Here is a 24,376-nt window from a genome sequence, read left to right as displayed (position 1 = left end):
GGAATTAAATATAGGAGAAAAACCACTCATCTTCTGAACTCCTCTTGCTACCTCATCTCGTAATTGAAATCCAGGGAGAATTCATATTTCAAGCTAATTTAACCTGACTTCTTTTTAGTCTCTGGTAAATGCATATTGTCCTTATTTGCAGCATCTTAAAAGATTGTTATGTTGGCATTTTTGTTCAAGGAATAAAATCTGAAGAAGTACACAGCATTCTGTCTTGTCTCTGGCTTTAATCTGCTTTTATGCAATGGATTAATGGATGGACTGTGCCTGCATATGAATCTTCACAGCATGAGTCATGGACTATTGAAGAGTATTTTTATATCCTGACAGTTCCAGTTTTGTAATCAAATCGGGGCTTATCAATAGAGCTGATATCTTTTCTTATTTACAGAAGAAAAGATACATGTTCTTTATCACAATAACGGGGTTAATAGTCTGGGTTTCCAACCAGAGGAATATAATATAACAGAAACAACTGTAACTGTTTTACACAGCTAAATAATGGTTTGCACTCCAAAGAAAGGAATGTAAGTAAACCTCCCCTTTGGGAAGAGAGAAGGGGAAGGAAACGAAATACATTAATTCACTGACTTAATCATAGTGGTACAATTACTTATCTTTAAATATTCTTTTAAATGGGGCAAAACACATCTCTCTTTATAAGGTCCTATCTGCTCCATGTATTTTACTTACATTTTCTACCAGTCTTGCTCCATCACTCCTGTGTGCATTAACCATTTTCAGGAAAGTTTGGAAAAGAGCGTCTTAGATGTTATGTAAACAAACCCCAGTGATCAGATGGAGAGTAGGCATCTGAGTTGCTGTCAGCATTGCAGGGAATGCAGAGAGAATTGTCTGTGACTATTCTGCTTGTGCATGTACTGGAGAGCCCATGGGAGATGCAGGTTCAAGCTGCTCACATCCTGTGGAATTGTGTGAAAAACTTGGAATTACTACATTTGCTGGGTTTTAAGGAGTCCAAGGATAGAAAATAATACAAAGCAAGTCACTTTAGGTCCATTCAGTTTCATGGGGTGTTATGTGTATACAAGAAACAGTGAAAACTTACTGTTATTGAGTATAAACATTTTAACTTTTTTTTTTCCTTTTCCTTATGAACAGATTTAAGAAATTTTTCTGGACTAATACTGAACTGAATGCATCTGAGCTGAAGGAAATGTTTTCAGATTGCTCTCCTGATAGAAATTGTGCAAAAATGGTACACTGAGGTCCCTGCCTGCACCTGTGGGAAGACTGTAACAGTATTTTTATATCACAGTTTATTGGCCCATAAAAGACGATGTAATAACAAACGTAACAGTAAATTTATGCAATAGTAGTGGTTCCCCTCCCACTGACTGGACATGAGTGATCAAAGGTCTTTGCAAGAAGATAAGCACAAGGTTAGCAGAACTTCCTCCAAGTTCAGGGAGTCTTCAAGAAGCATGCAATCTGATGATTATTTCGCTAGGAAACTTAAAGCCTTGAACGGTAGCATGGGTCCTCCTGTTCCTTCAAATGCCTCTAGCAAAGCTGAAAGTAATCAAACAAATGGTACACCAGCCGTGCCTAAAATGGGTGTTCGAGCAAGGGTATCTGAATGGCCTCCCAAAAAGGATTGTTCTAAGGAGCTGAGTAAAGCTGCTTGGGAAAACAGACCTCCAGCCAGTTATGAAGGTGTTGGCTCCGTACTTCCAAATGGACAAAATGACCAAAGTGATGAACAGCAAGAAGAGCTAGAACTGGAATTTACAGAGGGAAAATATTCAATTGGAGATCTTTTTGTTCATTCACCTCAAAGGGGTCTTCATCCCATAAGGCAAAGGAGCAACAGTGATGTGACAATAAGTGATATTGATGCTGAAGATGTGTTAGACCAAAATGCTGTTAACCCAAATACTGGAGCAGCTCTTCACAGAGAATATGGCAGTACTTCTTCAATTGATAGACAAGGCTTGTCTGGAGAAAATTTTTTTGCAATGCTGAGAGGATACAGAGTGGAAAATTTTGACCATAAAACCCTTGCTCCTTTTGGATTTTCTGAGTTTTTCCACTGTGATTCTACAGTTTCTCCGAGTCTACATGCTGCTGCACAGATTTCCAGGGGAGAATTTGTCAGGATTTCTGGATTGGATTATATGGATAGTGCCCTACTTATTGGTCGAGACAGGGAGAAATCTTTCAAGAGGAGACTTAAATCAGAAGCAGTAGAAACATCTCTGTTTAGAAAATTGCGAACAGTTAAAAGCGAGCACGAAACTTTTAAGTTTTCATCAGACCTGGATGATAGACTTGACAGAAATGTTCGTTCTTGGAACTGTCAGAAATGTTTTGCACATTATGATGTTCAGAGCGTTTTGTTTAACATAAATGAAGCAATGGCTACCAGAGTAAATGTAGGAAAAAGAAAAAATATCACCACTGGGGCCTCAGCTGCGTCACAGACTCAGATGCCAGCAGGCCAGACTGGAAACTGTGAATCTCCTTTGGGAAGCAAAGAGGACCTCAATTCAAAAGAGAATTTAGATGCTGATGAGGGCGATGGGAAAAGCAATGATTTAGTATTGAGTTGCCCTTACTTCAGGAATGAAACTGGTGGGGAAGGAGATAGACGGATCGCACTTTCTAGGGCAAATTCAGCATCTTTTTCTTCAGGTGAAAGTTGTTCTTTTGAATCCTCTCTGAGCTCCCATTGCACAAATGCTGGTGTTTCAGTACTGGAAGTACCGAGGGAAAACCAGTCCATTCACAGAGAGAAAGTGAAGCGTTACATCATAGAACACATTGATCTTGGAGCATATTATTACCGCAAGTTCTTCTATGGAAAAGGTAAATTTTTCTCATGCAACTGTTCTGACGTATCCATGCATCAGATTTAAGTTGTTTATTAAAGATTATAATCTGTTCTCCTTCTTCTTTATGGAGAGACCTAGGTATTCCAGAGCATCTTGAAAGTCTTTATTGAAATCAAGCCTGTTATTTTTGCTCTCTCAGGGCAAAGCAGTGGGTTATGTATGGTTGTGCAATAACTGTGTGAGTTCATTAAGTGATTTAATGAATGGTCATATAAAATAGCATGTAAGTTAACTTCTCCAACCCAAACTGTCTTAATAAGCAGGAGGAAAAGATGTCATTTATATCCAGTAAATGCACTGGAAATACTGATACTCAGAGTGGAAATAATTATTTCCTAAAAGATGACTCCAAAAGAGAAAGTTTTATTATTGAGGCTTCTGACTCTCTTCTAGATTCAGCTGTCTTCAAGTGTGTCTTGAGGCCTTTCTTATTCTATGCACATTTACATACTTCTTAAATAGAGACCTTCTGATATTATTTAGTTTTTCAGCATAAAGAAGGATGTCTTATGCCTTTCTCCTAGCCTTATAGCCCTTTCTTCTAGGATGTGTTCAGTCTGCAAACTGCCAGGATACTCTTGTCAGCATAATAATTATCTTGGCTTTAACCATTATTCAGATAAACTGTTTCTACTTTGTGATCAACTTTGATAGTCTGCATTTAGTACTGGCTTGTGCAACGTGGATGAAATCCCTGGTTTTGTGGGAGAACTCCAAAATACCTGTCTCTGTCCTTTCTTTATTATGAATTACAGCTAAATCTTCTTGCTTTTACTAAAAGAAAAGTCTGCTTCTTTGTTTAAAGAACTGTTACAGCTCAATTCTTGCTCTTGAAATCATACTTCCTCTGCTTTCTAGCTATATTTGAACATCAGGAAATAAGCACGGTGCTGCTGCTCCTTCCTCCTGTAACCCTTTAAAAGGGACTCAAAAGAGGATCCAGTACAGTGCTGGTCACAATACAATAGAAACTGAGAATATATTAGGTGTAAAAAAATTGCTTAAAAGGCAAGAAAGAGAAGAATCTGGATCTGTGATGGAAGAGGAAAAAAAAGACCCACAACTAAGCAAGGAATGGGCAGTAAATTCACAGGTTCAAAATGAATTCCAAGCTAGACAGGTTGTAAATGATATAAAAAGTGTTGAGAGAGTCAGAGTGCAAGACAATGAAGTGAAGCTTTTGAAAAAAGGGTGGCACATTTTTTGAGGGACAGAGAGAAGAAAAGATTGACACAAAAATGAAAGGAAGACTGTCAGTAGACAAAGGTGGTGGCAGGATGGGCAGGGCGAAGGGGGAGACAAAAATTAAGCCAGATGAAAGAGGACTTGTTTGTGAAGTGCTTTTATCTTGGATGAGTTACAAGTGCTGAAGTGTGGAACACTTCTGTGAAGAAAAATCTTGTCAGAGAAATTATAAAAAGAAAATGCAGATGCATACTCAAAGCCACTTTACATACTATATTATGAACAAACCTAATGACCTTTCTGGAAAATTGATGTGCATGTAATTAGTTTTTTTAAACTTCTGTTCTGAAATAGTATCAGAGTTTCTCAGAGTTTTGTCCCACATAGTGTAAGACTCAGAAACTTGAATTGTTACTAATTGTTCTCTAGGCAGAGTTCTTCAAAAGTAAATATGGTATGACTCATTTAATATCCAGTAATGAATTGTTACCTTCTCACCTTTACTATGATATGAAAGCCATGGCCTGTTCTGCATTATCTTTTTATAGAGCAGTAACAGAGGCTAAATGAGAGAAATCTGTAATTGAATGGCTTTTATGATGCAATAAGTCAGGGCGAACAAGCTGATGAAACTAAAATCTTAATTTTTAAGGGATCAAGCACATAGGGAATCATCTCATTAATTCTAATTGAATACAATTCTCACCTAAGCAAAACTTAGTGTGGACAGAGGAAATAATCTAGACATTTTGCACTGGGCACCAAGATGTCTTGCTGCTGGCCTGAACTTCTGTATTGAAAAGAAAAATTGACATTTATGTTCATACTGGGTCTATGTGATGCTCTTCCATGACAGTGAGCTCTCCTAGCTGATTTTTAGATTTTGTTGTGCAGTTTAATTTTGTGAAAATCATTGTGGTAGGATGAAACAAGAATTGAGCAAACAATAGTTACTTTTACATACTATCACTGATTTCTGTTGCCTTTAGGAAAATATATATGAAAAAGAAATTACTTTCTGAACATTTCATTTTGTTCACAGTTTTATAATTGGCACTTGTCATCATACTAGTTTTATTTCTGTTTTAAGATGCATGGAAGAAACACCCTGGCATGTGTAGCACTAATTATTCCATTCCCTTTCGAGAAATGTGAGATTTGGGATTCAGTGCTTTCTGAAATGAGTTGTAGTTTTATACTGCATATTTATAAGCTTTGTAACTATTGTTAAAATCAAATCCATTGCAGCTGATATAAAATGTTATATTTATTGAATATATTGTCTCAGTTTTCAGTTGAGAATTGCAAAAGCTAGAATATATTTTTTATCTCATTATTTTGATTTTCATTGATTTTTCCATTTCCCCTCACACAATTATCCTCATAATTCCTTGAGACTTGTTTATTATTACCATACTTTTTATTTGAGGGATGCTTGCAACCATTTAATGTTGCTGACACTATCTGCTGATATGGGATTGAAAAAATGTCCTAAAAGAAATGTACAGGCTTAGCAAGGTATTGATATTAACTCAGTTTTGTACAACTAAGACTTTTGTGTTAGGAGAAAAATTGACAACTATTCCTCAAAATGAAAAAGTAAAAAATGACAATATTTAAGCATCTCTCTAGATCTCAGCTAGAAAATAGCACTTATTTTCTTCTTTTCTCCCCTACTGATTCTTTTAAACCAACATAAACACATTTAAATGAGTTTAATGAGTTTGTACTTTTTGAAATTAAAAAAAAAAAAGATGTCTTGAATTGAAAATGTTTTCCCTAAATCCCAGTATATCAGTAGCCATGCTATTCAATTTCATTCAGCTTCCTTACTTTTCTTTTCTGGTTTATCTGTTTTATTTTTAATGAACATAAATAGTGTGTTTGGGTTTGTGTCTTTCATGTTGTACAAGAAATTTGTAGGTATCTGCACACACTTGTATTTTTTTGCTCAGTAATACTGCAGCCAAGAAATCTAGCAACTGTGTGCAACAATTTTCTAGATTTACATCAGAATGGAAAGCTCTAGACTTCTAACTGAGGAGTTTACTTTATGTCAAAGCCTGAATTTTGCAGCTGTGGGGAGCTTTTATGTTATTGGAAATGTTTGATGTCTGAACTTCTCTCTCTCCCTTTCTTTGTGTTCTCTGTTAAGTCCTGTTCCATTTAATAAAATTGCCCATTTAGACTCAAAGTTTTAATTTAACACTGGGAAGTCCATAAGGTGTACATTATTTATCCATGCAGGTAGAATTCTCAGACTGGGAAAGGAATGTAGTTGGAAAGCAGGAGCAGATAATTTAATGCCCGCACCTCTTTGATTCCAGGTGTTCCTTCCAAAAAAAGTTGTAATGTGCTGATGCTCATTTTCCCTCCACTAGGAGATGGATTGGAACCACCTACATACATCATAGAAAGATTTTTGAAAGACTACTGGAAACTTAATTTAAACTTGATTTGAGAAATAAGACTGTCCTTTATGTAGAGACTATTTCATTCTTTTGCATTCATTCCGAGAGTATGGGTAACTTCTTATTGAAAGACATTTTGGAAAAAACTTCTTTTCACATTTCTATAAATGCATTACTTTAAAAAAAGTACTAAACTAACTAAAAAATGCTAGCAAAATGCTTTTTTTTGTAAATCCAGACAATCTTTAAGGAGAAATTAGTAAATTAATTGTTATCTAAAATATGAGATTATAGTATAAATTGGATTGGAAGACATTTCTGCAGGCCATCTAGTCTAAATCCCTCTTGAAAGTTCCCTTTAAATGTAGGTTCTGAATAAGTTGCTCAAAACCTATTTCCCTTTAGCTGTTGCTTTAGGTTTTTTATAGTATCTGAGGATGGAGACTTCACAATCTCTCTTGGAGACCTGTTTGTGTTGGATTCCCCCACTCAGAGGCTGCATGTTGTGATGGTTGCATCTTGTTCTTTCACTGTGTACCTTCTAGAAGAGTCTGATTCTCCTTTCTCTACAACCTCCCAGCAGCTCGTGGGATCCAGCAGTTATTTCCCCTGTTAATCTGTTCTTCTTCAGCTCCTCAAGCCCATTTCTTTTAGCCTTTCCTCATCTGTTGAATTCTCCAGCGCTCCAATTGTCTTCATAGTTGTCTGTTGGCCAGGCCCACTCTGTCCAAGACTGGACACTGCTTCTCATGTGCCCTCAAAAGTGCCAAAAAGAAATAATGTAAAACTCTATTAAACAATAACACCTCCACCATCAAATTCTGATAAACATTTTAGTAACTGGCCACTAATGGCAATTTGTATTACTGACCACAGTCCTTTAAGATTAACTGTCCAGCTGTTTCTGCCCACCTTATAATTTGCATGTCCAGACCATGTCTTTTCAGTTTAGCTACACAGATATACTGTGGGAGACTGTGTGAAAAGCATTGCTAAAGCACAAGTGGGTGACATTCATTGCTCCTTCCTCATCCATAAAGCCAGTCACATCACTGCAGAATACAACTGGATTGGTCATGCATGATTTGCATTCTTCAAATCTATGCAGGCTGTTTCCAAGTATCTTTTTGTCCTTCATGTGCCTGGAAATGTCTTCCCTGGGAATTTTTTCCTTAATCTCCCTGGGAACTAAAATTTGCCATGGCTGTTCTATGGCTTCCCAGACCCTCTTGCCCTTTTTTACAGGTGACTGTAGCTACTCACTATGACCTTTCTAAGGTGTTAAGAAGGAGCCTCAGCACAGGCTTAGGTCACATGGAGTTGAGTGTGTCTGGTCTCCTTAAATGATCACATCTCTAATGTGATCTTTCTCTTCAGCTCATAGTGCTTTACTCTGCCAGACTGGACCAATTGCCTCAAGGATGAATTTAACTATTCATCAAACACTTAGGAGTTACTAGACTCAGTTTTCCCTTGTTGAGACCGAGTTGCTGCTTGGAATGTAAAGTTGTAAATAAGAATAAGAATAAATCTTATTTGTTTGAAGACTCCTAGCTTTTATTCAAGATTATATGTAGATATAGTTTCTCCAAACTAGTTTCGTATGGCATGAAACAAAAATATTAATTTTGCAGTAAAAAAGGGGAAAAATATTTCATAATAGCAGCAGTTGCAGTAATTTATGTGATATGAGTGACCATTTTGCTCATCAAACTTAGCATTTGTGATTTATGCACTTATTGTACAGTTCAGAAGATCACCAGCTGGTGTATTCACAGACCTCATGGTTCAATTAAAAATGATCTCCTTTTCTTGCTGCAGAAATGTTTTTGGGATTTGATGAAAATTTTCTAGGTGATTCATACTTTACTCTTATCTCTTCATTCATTCCTGTGTAAAAGAGCATCAGAACTACTTTGGAATAGATGAAAATCTTGGACCTGTAGCAGTCAGCATCCGGAGGGAAAAGGTTGAAGATGCTAAAGAGAAAGAAGGATCTCAGTTCAACTATCGTATAGTTTTCAGGACAAGTGAGGTAATGTTCATTCCATAATTCTGCAAAGCAATGGAAAAGTTGACTTAGAGCTTAGGATACTAGGTTTTTTTGTCTGGGAGTACATTACTAACTTCGAAAGTAAATCTCTTAGTGGGAAAGATTCCTGTACCATTAGTAAATGTAGTTGCTCCTGAGCAAAGTTTTCCTTTTCTGTACCACATAAAGTTTTTGTCTTTTTGGCTGAGCACCCAAAAAGGAGGTAAGTTGGCTGAAGAGAACTGCAAGGTGCAAGCAAGGGAACAGATGTTAACACAGCTAAAGATAAGTGTGGATCAGGCTGCTTGATGTTATGTTTCTAGTGATGGAAATGAAAGATTAAGAAATGTAGGGATAAAGGGAGCTGTAAAATAGGAAAACTAGTATAATGACTTATTTGTACCTTTTCATTTTGTTTAAAAATACTTTTTTAGAAGCTTTTTTGTGACATATTTCTATGTACTTCTATATGGATGATTTGCAGAAAGAGTATTAATATATTTATAAAATAATGGTCTTACTTGGAAGAAGAATTTGCTTATGGTTGTTGTGTGCGAAGTCTCATAACTTCTATTTCAAGCAATTTAATATCTCTTGGTAAAAAATTTCTTTATCACAGCAACTACCTTAGATTTGTATGAAAACATACAACGGTATTATTGTAGCAAACATCTGTAAATTTTTGGAATCCTTAGAACTACTGATTTTTATTTTGCCTAGGATATAGAGAAGTGTTAGCCAGACCTGATATCACTAGGCTCTTGTGCTTTTGCAAACAGACGTAAAAACAGATATAGATGTAGATACAATTTTTGTTTGCAGTTTAGGTTTGTTTTTTTTAATAGCCAAAAATGGGGTGTCCATGTATGCTTGTGTGGAAGGGTGATCCAGGTGACCCAGTTGTAAGAAATTACTCTTTTTTTGTCAAATCCAATGAAGATAGAACAGCATAGATAAAATAATAGGTGAATGGGCTAAGTAAAGTTGTGATCGGCTGTAGCTTAGCTCACATGTCCAGCCTCACACTTGATTACTGTGTTTGCTAGGGTAGTATAGCAGAATTAACTGGTTTTAGTTTACTGGTGTCTTTAATACTTTCCCCTCCCCCAGAAAGAGAATATTCTTAGCAATTGTAATGAATTGTTAACATACTTCATTAATTTCTTTAAGCAAAATTGTATTTGTCACTTAGAAATTGAAAGCTTATCTGCTCTTTAAAGTTATTTAATAATTTTTTTACTGGCTAAAAAAATAAATTAAAATGAGGATATTTTTCTTTCCATTTCTTTTTTCCCATGCTTTTGCTAAACCTTGAAGTTTTTATCTCTAGGGTTTAGAGTATTATAGCTAAAAATGTTTTGTTTGTTGTACCTTTACTGCAGCTTACTACACTTAGAGGAGCAATTTTAGAAGATGCTATACCATCCACTGCTCGTCATGGCACGGCAAGAGGTCTGCCTCTCAAAGAGGTGCTGGAGTATGTAATACCAGAGCTGAGCATCCAATGCCTGAGACAGGCTTCCAGCTCACCCAAAGTACCTGAGCAGCTGCTTAAACTGGATGAACAAGGGGTATGTAGCACATGGCCTTCCTCTTAAAGACTATTCCTTAGATAAATAGAAAAAAATTATTAAATATTTTGCAGAGAATGCTAATTAACATGGATCTGTAATGCAAACCATTCCGTTTCTTGGTTTTAGAGAAACTTGCCTATTTTTCGCTGACAAAATGAAGTTTGCTTTCCTAAGCAAATAGTTCTTAAAATACATTTCAGCTGAAGGAAATAAATATTGGTCTATGGAGATTGTCTTTCAATGGCTGAGTGAAAGGTTGTTAAGTTTCAACATCAGTAAGAAGGGATTTTCACAATCTGTATTTGCACTTAAATATGAAAATACATCGAACACATGAATGCACATGAAAATACATCTAACACTAGTAGTATTTTGTGTGGGTAAGGAGGCAAAGCATGTTGTGTCTTAAGTCTGCATCTAAAATTTATGGTTATTTTTTACAATACGATTTTATAATATGTATTTGTATTTTATGAATTTGCTGTATTCTAACTAGGATAGAATACTTCTATATTCACAGAACTGAAATTGTGATTGAGACAACTGAATTAAATGCATGGCAATAAAATATTATTTGAATGGCTTAAATTTTGAGAGAAAATGGTAAGGTCTATTAGGTTCAATAAAAGTGAATATGCTTCGTTCAAAGCTAGTAGTTAAATTTATGGTTTCTGAATATTTTGTGAAGGAAACACTTGTGATGGTTTTTAAAAAAATGTCATTTAAATTGAAGATTTTACGTCCTAGGTGAAGGTTAGTATCTACCCATTGAAGTCCAATGCAATGATTGTACCAGTTGAATATGATGGTGCTATGGTTAATTTTTTATTGCTGACTCAGTTTCAAATGTAGTGATTGCATCTAATCACTAGTGGTGTCTACCAGAATTCCTTGTGCCCATAACAATTGCTCGAAACAAAGCATGTGTAGTCAGAGGAACAGAATTGGCTTTTTTTGGATGGATTGTTAAGCTATCTTTAGTACTGTTTACTTAAGCTAATTTTAGTACTTTTGTTCACATTGATGTCTGAGGATGGTGTTGATTTTGCTGAATGTTGTTGTTTTCTTCTGAATTTGTCAGTTTTTCTGGTGAAACAATACAGGGAAATCAGAGGCACTGAATTCTGAATCCAAGAATTCCTGATGTGCTCTTGCTCTCTGTTGTTTGAGCTTCAGAGTGAGTTTAGGTTAATCTAGTAAATAATATTCACTTCAGAGGGGCAATATCTTCAAGGCAGTATTGAATATGACTGTGTTTGATCTGATTTGAGTATTTCTCAAACTCACTAACAGTATTTCCCAAATAATGGAAATTGAGATTGTCTGTTGAAATGACCAAAGTGATTCTTTAATCATCACCTCCTCATTTGGAGAAGCAGCAGTATATAGCACTTTTATTTTGCATGATCAGTTCTGAAGTTCAGTCCTATTATTAAATGGGCTGTCAGCTGACAAAATGTAATATTAATATACCTTATGTGCCACTTACTACAAGGTAATTACTTGAACATAGAAAGCTGTGCAAAGAGCTGGCATGAGATCAATTTTTGGTTTTAATCCTCTTAGGTACTTAATGCATTCAGTTTATTAATCAAGTAAATACAAAAAGAGTTATGCTTGGAAAGTGAAGGTGATGACTGGTGGAAATATCATGAATTTAAAAAGATGAATTATGATCTGGAAGATTAGTACTGTCACCAGAGTGATGTGAATTTTGTCTAATGGAGTATTAAATGTTCTCATATTTCCATAGCCAACTGAAGACTACTTTTATGTTTTGATTTCATTCTCTACATGTTAGATAAATTTTCTATGACATCTAATATGGATTATGAAGGAAATATGTGGCTAAATTTTGTCTCTAAAATGGCTGTAGAAACCAGTTGTAAATTGGATGGTTGACCTAATTTGAATACATTAAGAAATTGCCTTTTCCCAATTTATTCTGCCATATGATGCTCATCATTAAATTCAGCTGTATATTTGCAAGAAAAGTCAACATTTTGTCTGCTACTGTTGTTTTTTTTAAGCTTTCACCAATTTCCCCCTAGTTTCCCTTTCAACTTCTGCTAATGGTTGTTTATTGTATATGCTTTTTGGTTCCCCTACATCCCTCTAGGGATGTTCACTTCTCTCTGAGCTGTAGGATAAAGTTTAAAAAGGACCAAAGAAATTAAGATTGGATGCAGTGGTATTTAGTGGCAATTGTGCATCTAATCTCTTGATGTTCCTTGATAGAAAAGAATCTAAAATCTTCAAATGATGGAAGTCAACAAGTTCTTGTTACATGATAAATAATCTGTGCAAAAATTTGACAGGATGCCAAGATTCAGTAGTGAGTGATTCTGACAAGAAAACAATTATTTTGAGTCAGGAAGGACTGATGTGCACCTTCAATACATATCACATACCCAAGTAGCTAAATGGGTTTAGCAGGTTTTTTGTGGTGTCATGTTATTAAATTGTTCTCAGTGTAAAATATAACTAAATGTAAAATTTATGAGTTGGAAATAATGAAATTGGAACCATGTCTGCAATTATTTTCTCAAAAAAAATTTGAACAAGCATGTGGTACCGTTTCAAAACTGGCAAACTTTATCAGTTTTAAATATTCTGATAGTTCTTCATGCAAGTTAAATATATGACATAAGAAGATCCTGCCAAAGCTCGTTGAGTTATTCCCTTTTAGACACTGACATTCTGAATGTACCTTGATCTTCTGCACAGCCACCATGATCTTGGCTGAGAGTTCTTTTACTCAGATGTTCTGATTTCATAGTTGTGAAGGGCTTTAGCACAGAGGCAGGAGATTGAGATTACTATAAAAGAGCTTGCAGCTTGTTTAGCAATAGTGGTTTTTTTTGTAGTATTGGCTTTGTTCAGAACTGTATAGTGTTCACAGTACTTGTTTGTCCACGAAGTCAAATCCCAGGATTACTTCATATCTTGGGCTGGCGAGTCTCAGATCATAATTTTCTATGTCTCTTAGCTCAGTGTTTAAACTGTGAGATATTGGGTTGTTCTTTAAGATAGGCATGTACTTCAATCCTGTTTGGAATATTATGCAGGAATGACTGGCATCCACAGAATGAAAAAGTGTGACTAGAACAAATATTTTGCCCAGGTGCCTTTTTACTCTTAGTTTTACTCTTGTCTCTATTTTTGGTGGCTCAATTTAGCATTTAACTTACTTGTCAATTCTAGTGTGAAGTCAAGGAAATCAACTTAAATCCCCTGTGGTTTAAGCTAAACTATTGGACACAGGGCTGGTATAAAGGTGACAGTGTGGTCGCCATCATTTAAAGTCTTCTGGTATATGTCAAGTAACAGCCCTGCTTCCTGACATCCAATGTTTGTTTGACCAGCTATTTTGCAGTTTCCTTGATGAATTGTTCATGCTAGCTTTCTGCTGAATGAAATAGTCCCCAGCGTGCAATCTGGAACCTTTTGTTAAATACCTAACTCTCTTTAAAATGGGGATCCAGGAAGCACTTTGGGTAGGGGTGGCACCTAATGCCAGTCAAAAGGAAATGACAGGAGTGAACCAGTAGCTCTAGGTTTCATGGGTCTGACTCAGGCAGCTCCTATAGTGCATCCATAACCCAGAATCCCCTCTTATCTCAGATGGTCATCCATCTTACAGCTTCTGACTCTCCTGTCTTCTAGGCTGGCCAGGTGAAACCTTATTCCTTATTCCTGTCCTTCGCTCCTAGCTGCTCTCTGGTCAAGGGAATTCTGCCAGAGCAGGTTCCCCAAGGGCCCACCCCTAAACAAAGCCGTTATTCCCTTAGGACTGAGGGGAAGCAGGCTGTTGTTGTCACCTTTGGTCTAACAGAAACACATCCAGCCTTTGCATAATTTGCATTTTGGACACTAATCCTGAAGTTTGATTAGGAGAGGTCTACAGCTGGAGAGTTGATTTGAGTCATGAATATAGATAAGCGCCTGAAGGGAATCGGGTGTGACTGATGGCCTCTGTCAGTCTGTGAAGCTCTGGAAGGTGTTGGTTAAGAATAATAGGACAAATCCATCCATGTGGAGTTTCCTCTTTGTCAGCTTAAGTGTGCACAAAAGCTAAGGGGAAAATGGTCTGCTCAAGAAGTAATGATCTCTCTTTATGCCTAATGTTTTATGGGTTTTGTACTTTATTTTTGAATAGATGTGATTTGTGTAATGTTCCATAACTGAGAATCTCTTTAGCAAAACTATTTGACTGCAATCTAATTTCTAGTTTTAAGTATACTTTTTAAAATGGCATATAGTTTTTAACAGTGCATGATTTTATGGGGAAGGCAAAAGATGACATAGAAAGGACTGTTCTGAGGGCCTGTTTTAACTGAACTACGGTGAACTTTAAAGGGTAAAAATGAGGGAAGATAAACTCACCTTCTTTTAAAGCTGAGAAAAAAAGACCAATATACAAATATTGCCAATTAAATTTTTCATACCATAGCATGAAGTAGAGTGTGCTTTTATAAATAAAGTAAAAAGTCTTTGTACTGCTTTTATCTGTGTTTGAATAGTGCCAATCCAGTTTTCTTTCAAGAGTTGGAGGGTGTCTTTTGTGGATTTTTTCTTTTTTGTTTTTGTCCTGTGGTGATTTAATTTCCCAAATCAGAACACCTATTTTTTCATTTTCAGATGCCTTCTGTTGGGGGTTATAACAGTGTTATATTTTAATTGTGAATATTTATTCTAGTTTTGACTTTGCTTCTGTAAATTTTCCTTTTTTTATTTTATTTAATTTTTAATTTCAGCTGAGTTTTCAGCATAAGATTGGTATCCTTTACTGCAAAGCAGGCCAAAGCACAGAAGAAGAAATGTATAACAATGAGATGGCAGGACCAGCTTTTGAAGAGTTCCTTGATCTACTGGGCCAGAGAGTACGGCTAAAAGGATTCAGTAAATACAGGGCTCAGCTGGATAATAAAAGTAAGTTATGTTTCAAGCTATGGAACAAAGGGTAAAAATCCAGTTGATCTTCTGTAAATTATGTTGTCTTTTCCTGCTCTTGACTTCAGGTTTTGAATAGTAGGATTATATGGTAAATGAGGAAGATGGAGCATATGGTAAGAACATGTATCAAATCTTTCCTGAAAGGTCATTTACTTTTTCTGTGGCATTAGTAGAACTGAATATCAAAACAGTTTATTTCATTTGTTTTAATTTAGTTAAAATCATGCTACATGAGTAATATTTCCACAGGTACACTTCAAGCATCTTATTCTTTTAAAGGCAATAAAATATATGTATTTCAGAATAAGGAGTAATTTCCCTTATTTCAGCTGAACATACATGCTTGCTTTTACCCAACACACACAAGCAGTCAAGTTTTCTGATTTCTCACACATGCACAGTAAGCATGTCCTCATTTGTCAGCTGATAATTTTTAATCTACCTCAGTGCTGTGTTAGTACTGCCATTTCCCCAGGTCTTTCCAGTTCCTTAAGTGCAGTAGTATAAAAATTTAATTGTACAAATTGCTTGGATTTTATAGCAAAATAGGAACTGAAGTATTGCTGTTTAAAAAAGTTAATGAGATGTTAAGACTCTTCCTTATTAGTACTGTTTTTGCTGCCCTTAAATTTAACTTAAATTAATTCTTAGTTTAATGATGTTTTAGCAGAATTTTGACAGCTGATCATATGAGCTGTAATCTAAGGATATCTAGTTACTAATCTACTTCATTTTAACATAGTGTCAACCTAGTGTAAGCACCACATTTATTTCCAATAATGTTATTGCCTTTTTCCTTAAATCCATGCTAGTTTCCCTTTAATAATTTGAGCTAGAGACTATTGCATCCTATTTCAGTACAGAAAAATAACAAATCATTTTTCAAATTAATTTGTGGAAATACATATTAATATGCTGTGTATATCAGACTTCTGGAATGCATTGATAAATAGGGATGAAAAATTAAAAGGAATAAGGGATGTTTGAGTTTGCTTTTTTTTCCCCAATCAGAATGTGACTGAATATCATCTAGTAAGTTGTACATATGAAAACAAATGCTGATCTGTCAGCAAATTCAGTTTCTGTATTTGCTGTGCTTCTGTATGAACTTACATTGCTGATCAGCGTTGTGTATGTATCAGTCAGTAATGTGATTTTAATGTTTTACAAAGTCTCTGTGCCATTAACTATATTGTCCTGTCATAGTGTGTCCTCATTGTTTGCAACAGGCAAAATGGAATTAATAATTCAAAAAGATACAGTCTTTAGTATTATATTGAATGCAAAGTACATTAAGTATCACCTAATGTATCACATTAGTATCACATTTAAGTATCATATTTTTGTTATATTTAACAATGCAATAAGTATTACTGTGTGTCATATTTAGACTTACATGTTGTTCTGACTGCCTGTAGGTTCAGAGGATTGTGATAATGTAGTCTCTGGGAGCTATATTTTTGGTAGACACAATGTTTCAGTAAAAAATCTTACTTAGTTCTTGTAGGAGTAAGTTTTTTTATTCTCGAATGCTTGATGAGCTGTGAGGTTTTTCTCTAAAAAGTTCTCTTTTTAGAATTTATTTATTTTAAACAATTGTTTATTTAATATTTGGATAAGGGATTAGTCCATTTCTTATGTAACAGAGAAAGTAGAATGTTTTGATGGGTTGCCCTGTCTGCCAAATAGCCCCCACCTCTTGTGTGCTCACCCACCCTCCAGTTTGTGAGTCATTATTGAGTTCAATGAGTGAAGGAAAGAAAGGAAAAAAAACACCTGCAAAAAAACCTCCCAAACAAACAAAAACTCCAAAACAAACACCACCAACAAAAACACCCAATCAGCAATGAAAGCACAACCCACCACTACGTCCATCAGGCAACAATACAACTGATGCAAAGGCAATCACTTGCCACCTGCCATTAGTTGACTGATGCCCAGCCATTCTCTGAGCACCATCTACCATGAAAAAACTCTCCCTGCTCCAGTTTTTCCTGCAGAACATGACTTTACAGGGCATGGGATATGTTTTTGGTCCATTTGATGGGCTGTGTCCTCCCAAGCCCGTGGCCAGCCCAGCACACTTCCCGGGACAGGGGACAGTGTGGGGGCAGAGCTGGCGCTGTGCAGGCGCTGTGAGCCACAGCTGAATCATCTCTGGGTTACCAGCACTGCCCTGGTCACACAGACAGCACACAGCACCATGTGGGCTGCCATGAAGAATTATAGCTGCATCCGCGCCAGGCCCAGTGCAAATGTTCAGAGCATATGGAATGTATTAACTATAAATTCTCTTCTGCCCTTCTTTAGTGCAGATTTAGTGACATGCAGTTCCAAACCCCAAGATAAAGAAATGAGAAAATTAAATGAAATTTTACTAATTCAATATTATATAATTTGTTTCGTATATGTTTTAAAACATACCAGTCTACTGGAAATAAGATAAAATGTTTTATTGTTGGAACGTATTTTCTCTTTCTATCCCTTCAAAACTGGCTCTCTAAAATGCCACTGAAAGGTTATAATGGAATTAGACTTTTAGTAAGATTTTGAAATAGAAGAGTGCAATAAGGTTTCCTTCTTTTAGCAACACTTAAATAATAAACTTCAGTTGAAATGATGCTTTTTATTTCTTATGCAACTGTAATCTGTGTTTAATAAATGAAGGTAATTTAATTATCATACAGACATAACTGATACACCCAGCACATCACAAATGAATGTGCTCCTAATTGTATACAGGCAAATATTTTTAGATTTAGGGCTGCAGATAAAGAAGTGTATGTTGATATACTTTTATATACTTTTTAACTGTAGAACTAACATGGCTAATTGATTTTTGATTTATTTTTGAAATATAGTTATACTCTTCAAAACTGATCAAAACTCTGAAACCTTAAACAGCATGTTAAAGAGTGTACTGGAGAATATTTATTTCTACAGATAACATAAAATTATGCTAAAAAATAATTGAACGTGGAAAAAGACGAGAAATTGGCAGTTGTCTTCACTCAGTAAGGTGTTCAGTAGAGTTAAACCTTAAACTTTTTTCAATTTCATTGTACTTACTTAAATAGTCTGTACAAATTGAAGAATAGGAATAAAAATGATTAAGTCATGACTACAGTATAAAACTCATTTACTATAAACATCACAAAATGCTATTAATAAACTTTCTAAATAAAAGATAGTGTTAAGTCATATAATATATTACATTTACTTAAATAATTTTCAAATGTATGTAGTATGCACATGTTTTATGTTTTAAAAATGCCTGATCTGCAACATGTGTCTTAATGTTAGGTTTGAAATAGCCAGTTTACTTCTGATAAAGTATCGGTTTAGTCAATTGTCCTTATTATTGTTTAAGTAACGAAAATACATGTTATATAAAACTACACTGAAGTAGTGTAGTGTTTTGTTTTTACTGTGAAATGCCAGTATATTTGAAATTAGTTTATTTAGGTCTCAGAGACAGCAAACTCTTTGGGTTTTTTCCTGCAGGCCCCCTCTATGTCATAATACAGAAATAAAGACTAGATTTTTAGGTGATGGAAACTGGTTTTGTTCAATTGTTAAAAATATAGAAGTTGTTTAAATAGATTTAAATCACAGCATGCAGAGTGGTGTCCTAAATAGTAATATGAATATTCTAATTTACTGACCTTCTTGCGATTAAATTAATTTTCAGCTGATTCAACAGGAACTCATTCCCTCTATACTACCTATAAAGATTATGAATTAATGTTTCATGTATCAACAATGCTTCCCTACATGCCCAGTAACAGGCAACAGGTATGTCTCTAGCTTTTTATTGTATTTTACATTATAAATGTTTGACATTGAGTGCTGGGGTTTTTTATTAGTTTTGGTTGAAAATGGAATTGTTTTAAAAGAAATATGATCAATTATATTTATTCTCTTGAAATAGTGTAAGACGTTAGAAATCTTGTAAGAGTTTATTCTGTATAATTCAGGAATTTATCCCATGTACCCTATTTCATTATATTATTAAAAGGCAATATTGCCTCTCGTGAATATGTTATTTTTGTTTTAGACTGAATTCACATCTTATGTATGTTTTAAACATTGAGTGAAATGAATCTTGAAAATAGTCTTGTGCTTAAAATATGCATGTAATAAGACTTTTAAAACTATTCCACTTAATCCTTGTATTACAGATCTTGAAATGTTTATTAATGTGTGAGCTTAGTAATAGTTTTAAACGTATCCTTCAAGGTGTCTGTGAAAACAGAAAATTGCAATGTATTTGTCTTATTTCTAGAGAATTCCCTTTGTTTATGCAATAATTCAGAATGCTTTCAAAGCATTAAGGATGGCTAAAAACCAGCACAGCATCCAAAGTGTGCAGTGCACCAGTAAGGTTACTCTGTCTTGCCTGTCTAAGATATTTCTTGTGACTTAATTAAAATGTACAAGCACATTTGGTATAATATATCAGTATTAATGCCTAACAGAAAAGCACTAGAATTGCTCGTAGAACAGACTGATGGTAGTTTGTAACTTTCTGTGCTACTACTCTATGTTCCTCCAGGTGTGCAGAAGTGTTGATTTATGCAGTTAGTTTTGGGATAGTCTCACCTTGCCATGCAAGGTACAATCATCTCAGCCATTGTGGAAGGTTGTCATGAAATAAGGATGCTGTCTCACTTTGGTTTTGAACAGCTCACAAAAGATGCTTACTAATTGATTGTTGAACCATATGGCAGTTGAATCTTTCATGTCTGTCCTATCAATAGGTCTTGTGTGAGCAGAAAGAGATGTGTCAAGGCAGCAAGAAAAGGATAAAAGTACTGAAATTCTTCAGAAGGGATAAATAAAAATAACAACGGAAGGAAGTATATCGTGTCATGTATTTGAAATAATCTGTGCATAGAGCTCTGAACAGTTTGAAAAGCTGTTTCAAGTGAACAGTTAAGACATTACACTTAGTATTTAGATGTGGTTTAAAGGAACTAAATTAAGAATCAAAAGACAAACTTTTCACCATATTAATAACACAAAGTTTAGATGACTCACTTCCTAAAATGTGTGGCTTTTAGGAGACAGAATGTTCATCAGACACTCAACTGTGACATAGCTAGTAATCAAGGGATTGGATCTTCATTACTGATTTCAGATTGTTCTGCTTCTCTAAACTTCCAGTTGCATCTTATTACCAAACAGGGTTAATTTGGTAAACGCTCTAGGAGTTGTTCTGTCTGTAATCAGCCTAACAATCTTTGACTGGAAATGCATGTAAATAGGGAAAACTGTACCCTACTAAGACGATATAGTACACTGAATGAGCTTGCCTTAAAAGAAAAAAATTAATATTTTTGTAGCAAATCACAGGCACTGACAGTAAATATGGCCTTACTTGGAGTTTAGTACTTTTGTTGTCTTTCGTGAATTTTCCTTGTTTGTGAAAACAAACGATATCTTCCTGCCATGATCCACTTATTTTCATAGTTTTTTGCTGTTTGTCTGTCAGCTTCACTGCTGTGTTGCTCAGCCACCCCCTGTTACTGTCCTTTCACTTCTTCCTGTGCCTTTCTTTCATTCTTATAATTTCCTTATATGTCTTTCTTTATAGTCAGGTGCTGATTCTTGTGTACAGAAAAACCTTTCAGTTTTAACTCCATGGTTTTCCCTAGCAACAAGCTCTCCTTTCCACAGTGTTTTAGTAAGCTCTCATCATTGTCCCTTTAAAAGGTTCAATATTTAGCAGAAGCACTGTGTTGTTATTCATGGTTTTCTTGGGATCAAAATAATGTGGCAGTTTTCCAAGTTCAAGCAGTATGTCTATCTGAAGACCCACCACATTATTTTTCAGGTGATGAGATCTATCAGTGTTTGCACAGCATGTACACTGTCTTAATGAAATGTGACAAGTGCACCCAAATTACTAGAATTTAGCCAGCCTTAATGTGCAAAACAGATTTATAATAACTGTTTATTTTTTTTCTCTTACTGTTTAGCTCCAAAATACATAATAAAGTCTCTTCAGAGTTTGGCTCACTGCATACCCAAGTACGGGGAAGTTAGAGATCGCAGTAAATTTCCTGTTAGGTTATGTTAGGATTGAAGCCCCCCTTCAATAGTTATTTTCTACTAGCATATTATGAATGTACTGGCTGAGGTTGTTGCATCCTTTCCCCATGTCCCTTGTTTGGTAATGACTGGGCAAGGTATTCAGTCCCTCCTAATCCATGATGGTGACCTTCAGTGAGCAAGCACCGAGCATTGCTTGTGCTCCAAATACCTGTGAGCCAAAAATAGGCTGCACCAGAACTGTTTGTTGCTTCTTCCAGGATATAACTACGCCCTGCTTGGTCCCTGATCAGGACATCCCTCTAGTTTTAGAACCAGCAGGAGATCCAAAGAGCAAGGTAATTTTTATTTTGGCTGCAATGTAGGCTGGGAATTTTCAAGTCAGCTGCTCCTTCCCTAGGACAGGGAAGACAACCAGCCCTGGTATGGCCAGTTCCTTTTCCTTTACTGGCCTTTTCTTCAAAGCAGTTCAAGGCTTTCCCCTTTAAACTTTACCTTTGCTATGTTCCTTTCCAAATCATTCCCTTGCAAGTTTCCCACTCACACATTTGCAGTCTGCTTGTGTTCACATGGTCAGACCCGATTAATCCAAATCTGTTCAAATAATAAATTTTCACCTGGTTTTATGAAAACTTGAAAATTACACAGATATGCAATTATGAAATAAGCTTGTTGCATTTAACTACTGTTCAAATAGTTAGGTAACAATACCTGTGGTTATACAAAACACAGTTGATCAGAGCTTTTGCCATTCATTTCTAGTTTTGGTGCTGACCAAGAAACCAAATTGAAAATAAAACTTTTGAAACCACTTATTTTAGAAATGTGCTAAAATAAGTTTGGAAATTTTCTTATTTGACTCTTAACACTTCATAATTTAATTGAATGAAGAGTATATTTCACTGCTATTTCAACCAGAATTCCTTGTTGTTTTGCAGTTTGACAAAGCAATTAATCCTACTGAAGTGGGTAGATTTTTAAGGCCGAGCACAAGCTGTTAATATGTAAAGTTTTAAGACAGTTTTTTCCTCCAGACATGCATATCTGAAAATTAAGAATTGAGTCACTAAAATCTGAGAATAAATATAATAACTATCATTTAGTGGAAATAACTTTAATCTAATAGATTCTGCTTTTCTAACATATTTTCCTGACTGGAGTCCCCTTTTTGTGTCTTATATTCTTACATAACACTTCACTGATTTCCTTTTGGCAGCCTATCATACTTGATTAGGTTTATTTTCAAATTCTAACATGACAATGTTGGCTCCTTTACTGCAAGTAATTCTCTGTAATCTTTGCACCCAGTTGAGAGTTCTGTCAACATCAATTCTCAACACTGGCATGAGATTCTTTAGAGTATGTTAGAAAGGCAGATTAAAAAAAAAAATTACAACATCCAAAACCCCCCGAACCTGAGCAGACCTCAAAATGGGAGAGGAAGGGGAAACTGAGAACCTGAAAAGACCACCCAAACAACCTAGGAAGCAAAAGTTGGGAGAAAAATCTAGGCTATAGAATGGAAACTAGAAAGGTTTCTTATAGATCATTTTGTTGAGTTCTGGTTTCCTTCAATTCCTTTTTCATTTTCAGTATGCTGTCCTTATCTCCCATTTCCCAGAGAGGTATGTGTTCCCTCCTTCTTCTCCATTCAATACTTTATTCTTTTCCTGTTCCTTTATCCTATCCAGAGCACTTCTTTCCATGTTCCAGATCACCCCAATTTAATTCTCCCCACTTTAGAAATTCTTTGCATTATGATCCTCTGTGCACAGCCACAACTGTGCTTTGCCTTTTGCATTGTGTTGAAGTTGACTGAACACTTGTGCATGACAACTATTTATAAGTGTTACACTGGTTTTATGTTATACTGAAGAAGTCACTAAGATCTCTACAGTCTTGGTAAGGTTCTTTAAAAATAATGACCTGTCTTCCTATTTCTTTTTTTTTGTACCTTAAACAGGTTTCCACTCTTGAAAAATATCCTAGGGGTAGGATATGGGCACTGTCATACTTTTAAAAAGTCTTAGCTAGTAAAATTTCAAACATTTCTAAAACTTACCTTCAATCAAGTGAATGCTGTTCTTGCTTATGCTATGTATGATGGCAAGCAGAACCTCCTAAAGGGATCTGCAAAAGCAGAAAATATTCTTGCAAGCAGTAATTACCTTGAAAAATAAATATATCTTTAAAGAGGATTGCATCTTCATTTTTATAATTTACTCCATGGAAATGTACAGGCATGAACCACTGTAGCAAGAACAAGTAATTGCGCACTTAGTGGTACAACAGGGGCAGAAATGAATCATCTTGTACCTCATAATTGGAAGGTTGCTTACAAATTTAACTAATTTAAGTTCCAACCTGTGTGATAGTAATAACTTCTAAATGTTAACTTGTGCTGCCCTACTATGATCTAATTGTGTGGCTCACTAGATGAGCAAATTAAAGAATATCTGACACACTAAGTTCTGTGATCACTTCCTCAAAGTGTACTACTGTGTGCAACAGTCTGTGCATCTTAAATGGCTCAAATAATCATTTTAATCTTAAAAACCTGAGAACTTGACTGAGCCACACAACAAATACTGTTTTCTGTTCTTATGTCTGTTTTCAAGTTTCATAAGAAGTCTTATTTCTTTATCTGTATTTGGGATTTTGGTTATGTTTAAAATAATATAGATGTCCTTCGTGCTTTAAAATTGTGGCTTTGGCCCTTCTGCCTACCTTCAGAATATCATCCTTTATGTTGTTTTGAGGGTTATAAGGAAAGGGTTATGGATTCTAGGCTTTAGCATGTGCAACTTTGCTTTTTGTTGTTGGTAGTTGAAATACTAACTTTTAGTGGAACTGGAAAAATGCAACAAAAATGCAACAAAGAAAGATTGTTTTCCATGAAATCACCTTCACAGAGAAATTTTCACTTGCTCTGTCATTAAGTTTCCAAGTAAATTTATTCTTAAATCCTTTTTGGTTACACATGAGCTAAGGTACAGCTGTAAGTGTCTTTATGCTATTAGTTGACAATGCAGGATCTTTTATTTTAATGTAGCACCTCATATTTTCAATGTAGCATCTCATATTTTAAATGTAGCAGCTAGTAGACTGCTTTTTTTTGTTTGTTAATGTACAAAATTTGAAAGTTACAATATTCTTCCATGAAGAAAGTGAGCAGTATTTTACTGTGTTATTTTGTTGGGTTTTTTTGGGGAGAAAGAAAACCCAACAAGTAGTCCCTTATTGCTGGATATATTTTGTAATTTTTATTAAATTTTAGCCTATAACAATGATTTAGTACTT

At 35.3% G+C, this 24,376-nt stretch overlaps 1 protein-coding gene across 6 annotated transcripts in view; it reads left to right on the top strand.

Annotated features, from left to right (window-relative positions):
- SIPA1L2 (signal induced proliferation associated 1 like 2) overlaps nucleotides 1-24,376 on the top strand; it is a 125,822-nt gene that overhangs the window by 51,838 nt on the left and 49,608 nt on the right. For 4 of the 6 annotated variants that reach the window (XM_074537488.1, XM_074537487.1, XM_074537484.1 and 1 more), the window contains exons 3-8: nucleotides 1,132-2,838; nucleotides 8,362-8,495; nucleotides 9,875-10,063; nucleotides 14,824-14,998; nucleotides 18,714-18,817; nucleotides 21,337-21,414. In XM_074537488.1, the coding sequence (XP_074393589.1) occupies nucleotides 1,374-2,838; nucleotides 8,362-8,495; nucleotides 9,875-10,063; nucleotides 14,824-14,998; nucleotides 18,714-18,817; nucleotides 21,337-21,414 (2,145 nt within the window). In that variant the 5' untranslated portion in view covers nucleotides 1,132-1,373. The remainder of the gene's footprint in view (nucleotides 1-1,131; nucleotides 2,839-8,361; nucleotides 8,496-9,874; nucleotides 10,064-14,823; nucleotides 14,999-18,713; nucleotides 18,818-21,336; nucleotides 21,415-24,376) is intronic. The other 2 variants (XM_074537486.1, XM_074537485.1) reach the window with 1 other exon arrangement.

Source organism: Zonotrichia albicollis, chromosome 3, assembly GCF_047830755.1.
Source record: "Zonotrichia albicollis isolate bZonAlb1 chromosome 3, bZonAlb1.hap1, whole genome shotgun sequence".
In the NCBI taxonomy this organism is placed as follows: Eukaryota; Metazoa; Chordata; class Aves; order Passeriformes; family Passerellidae; genus Zonotrichia; species Zonotrichia albicollis.
Note: the sequence above shows the minus strand (reverse complement) of the source record. Positions and strands in the feature narration are given on the sequence as shown.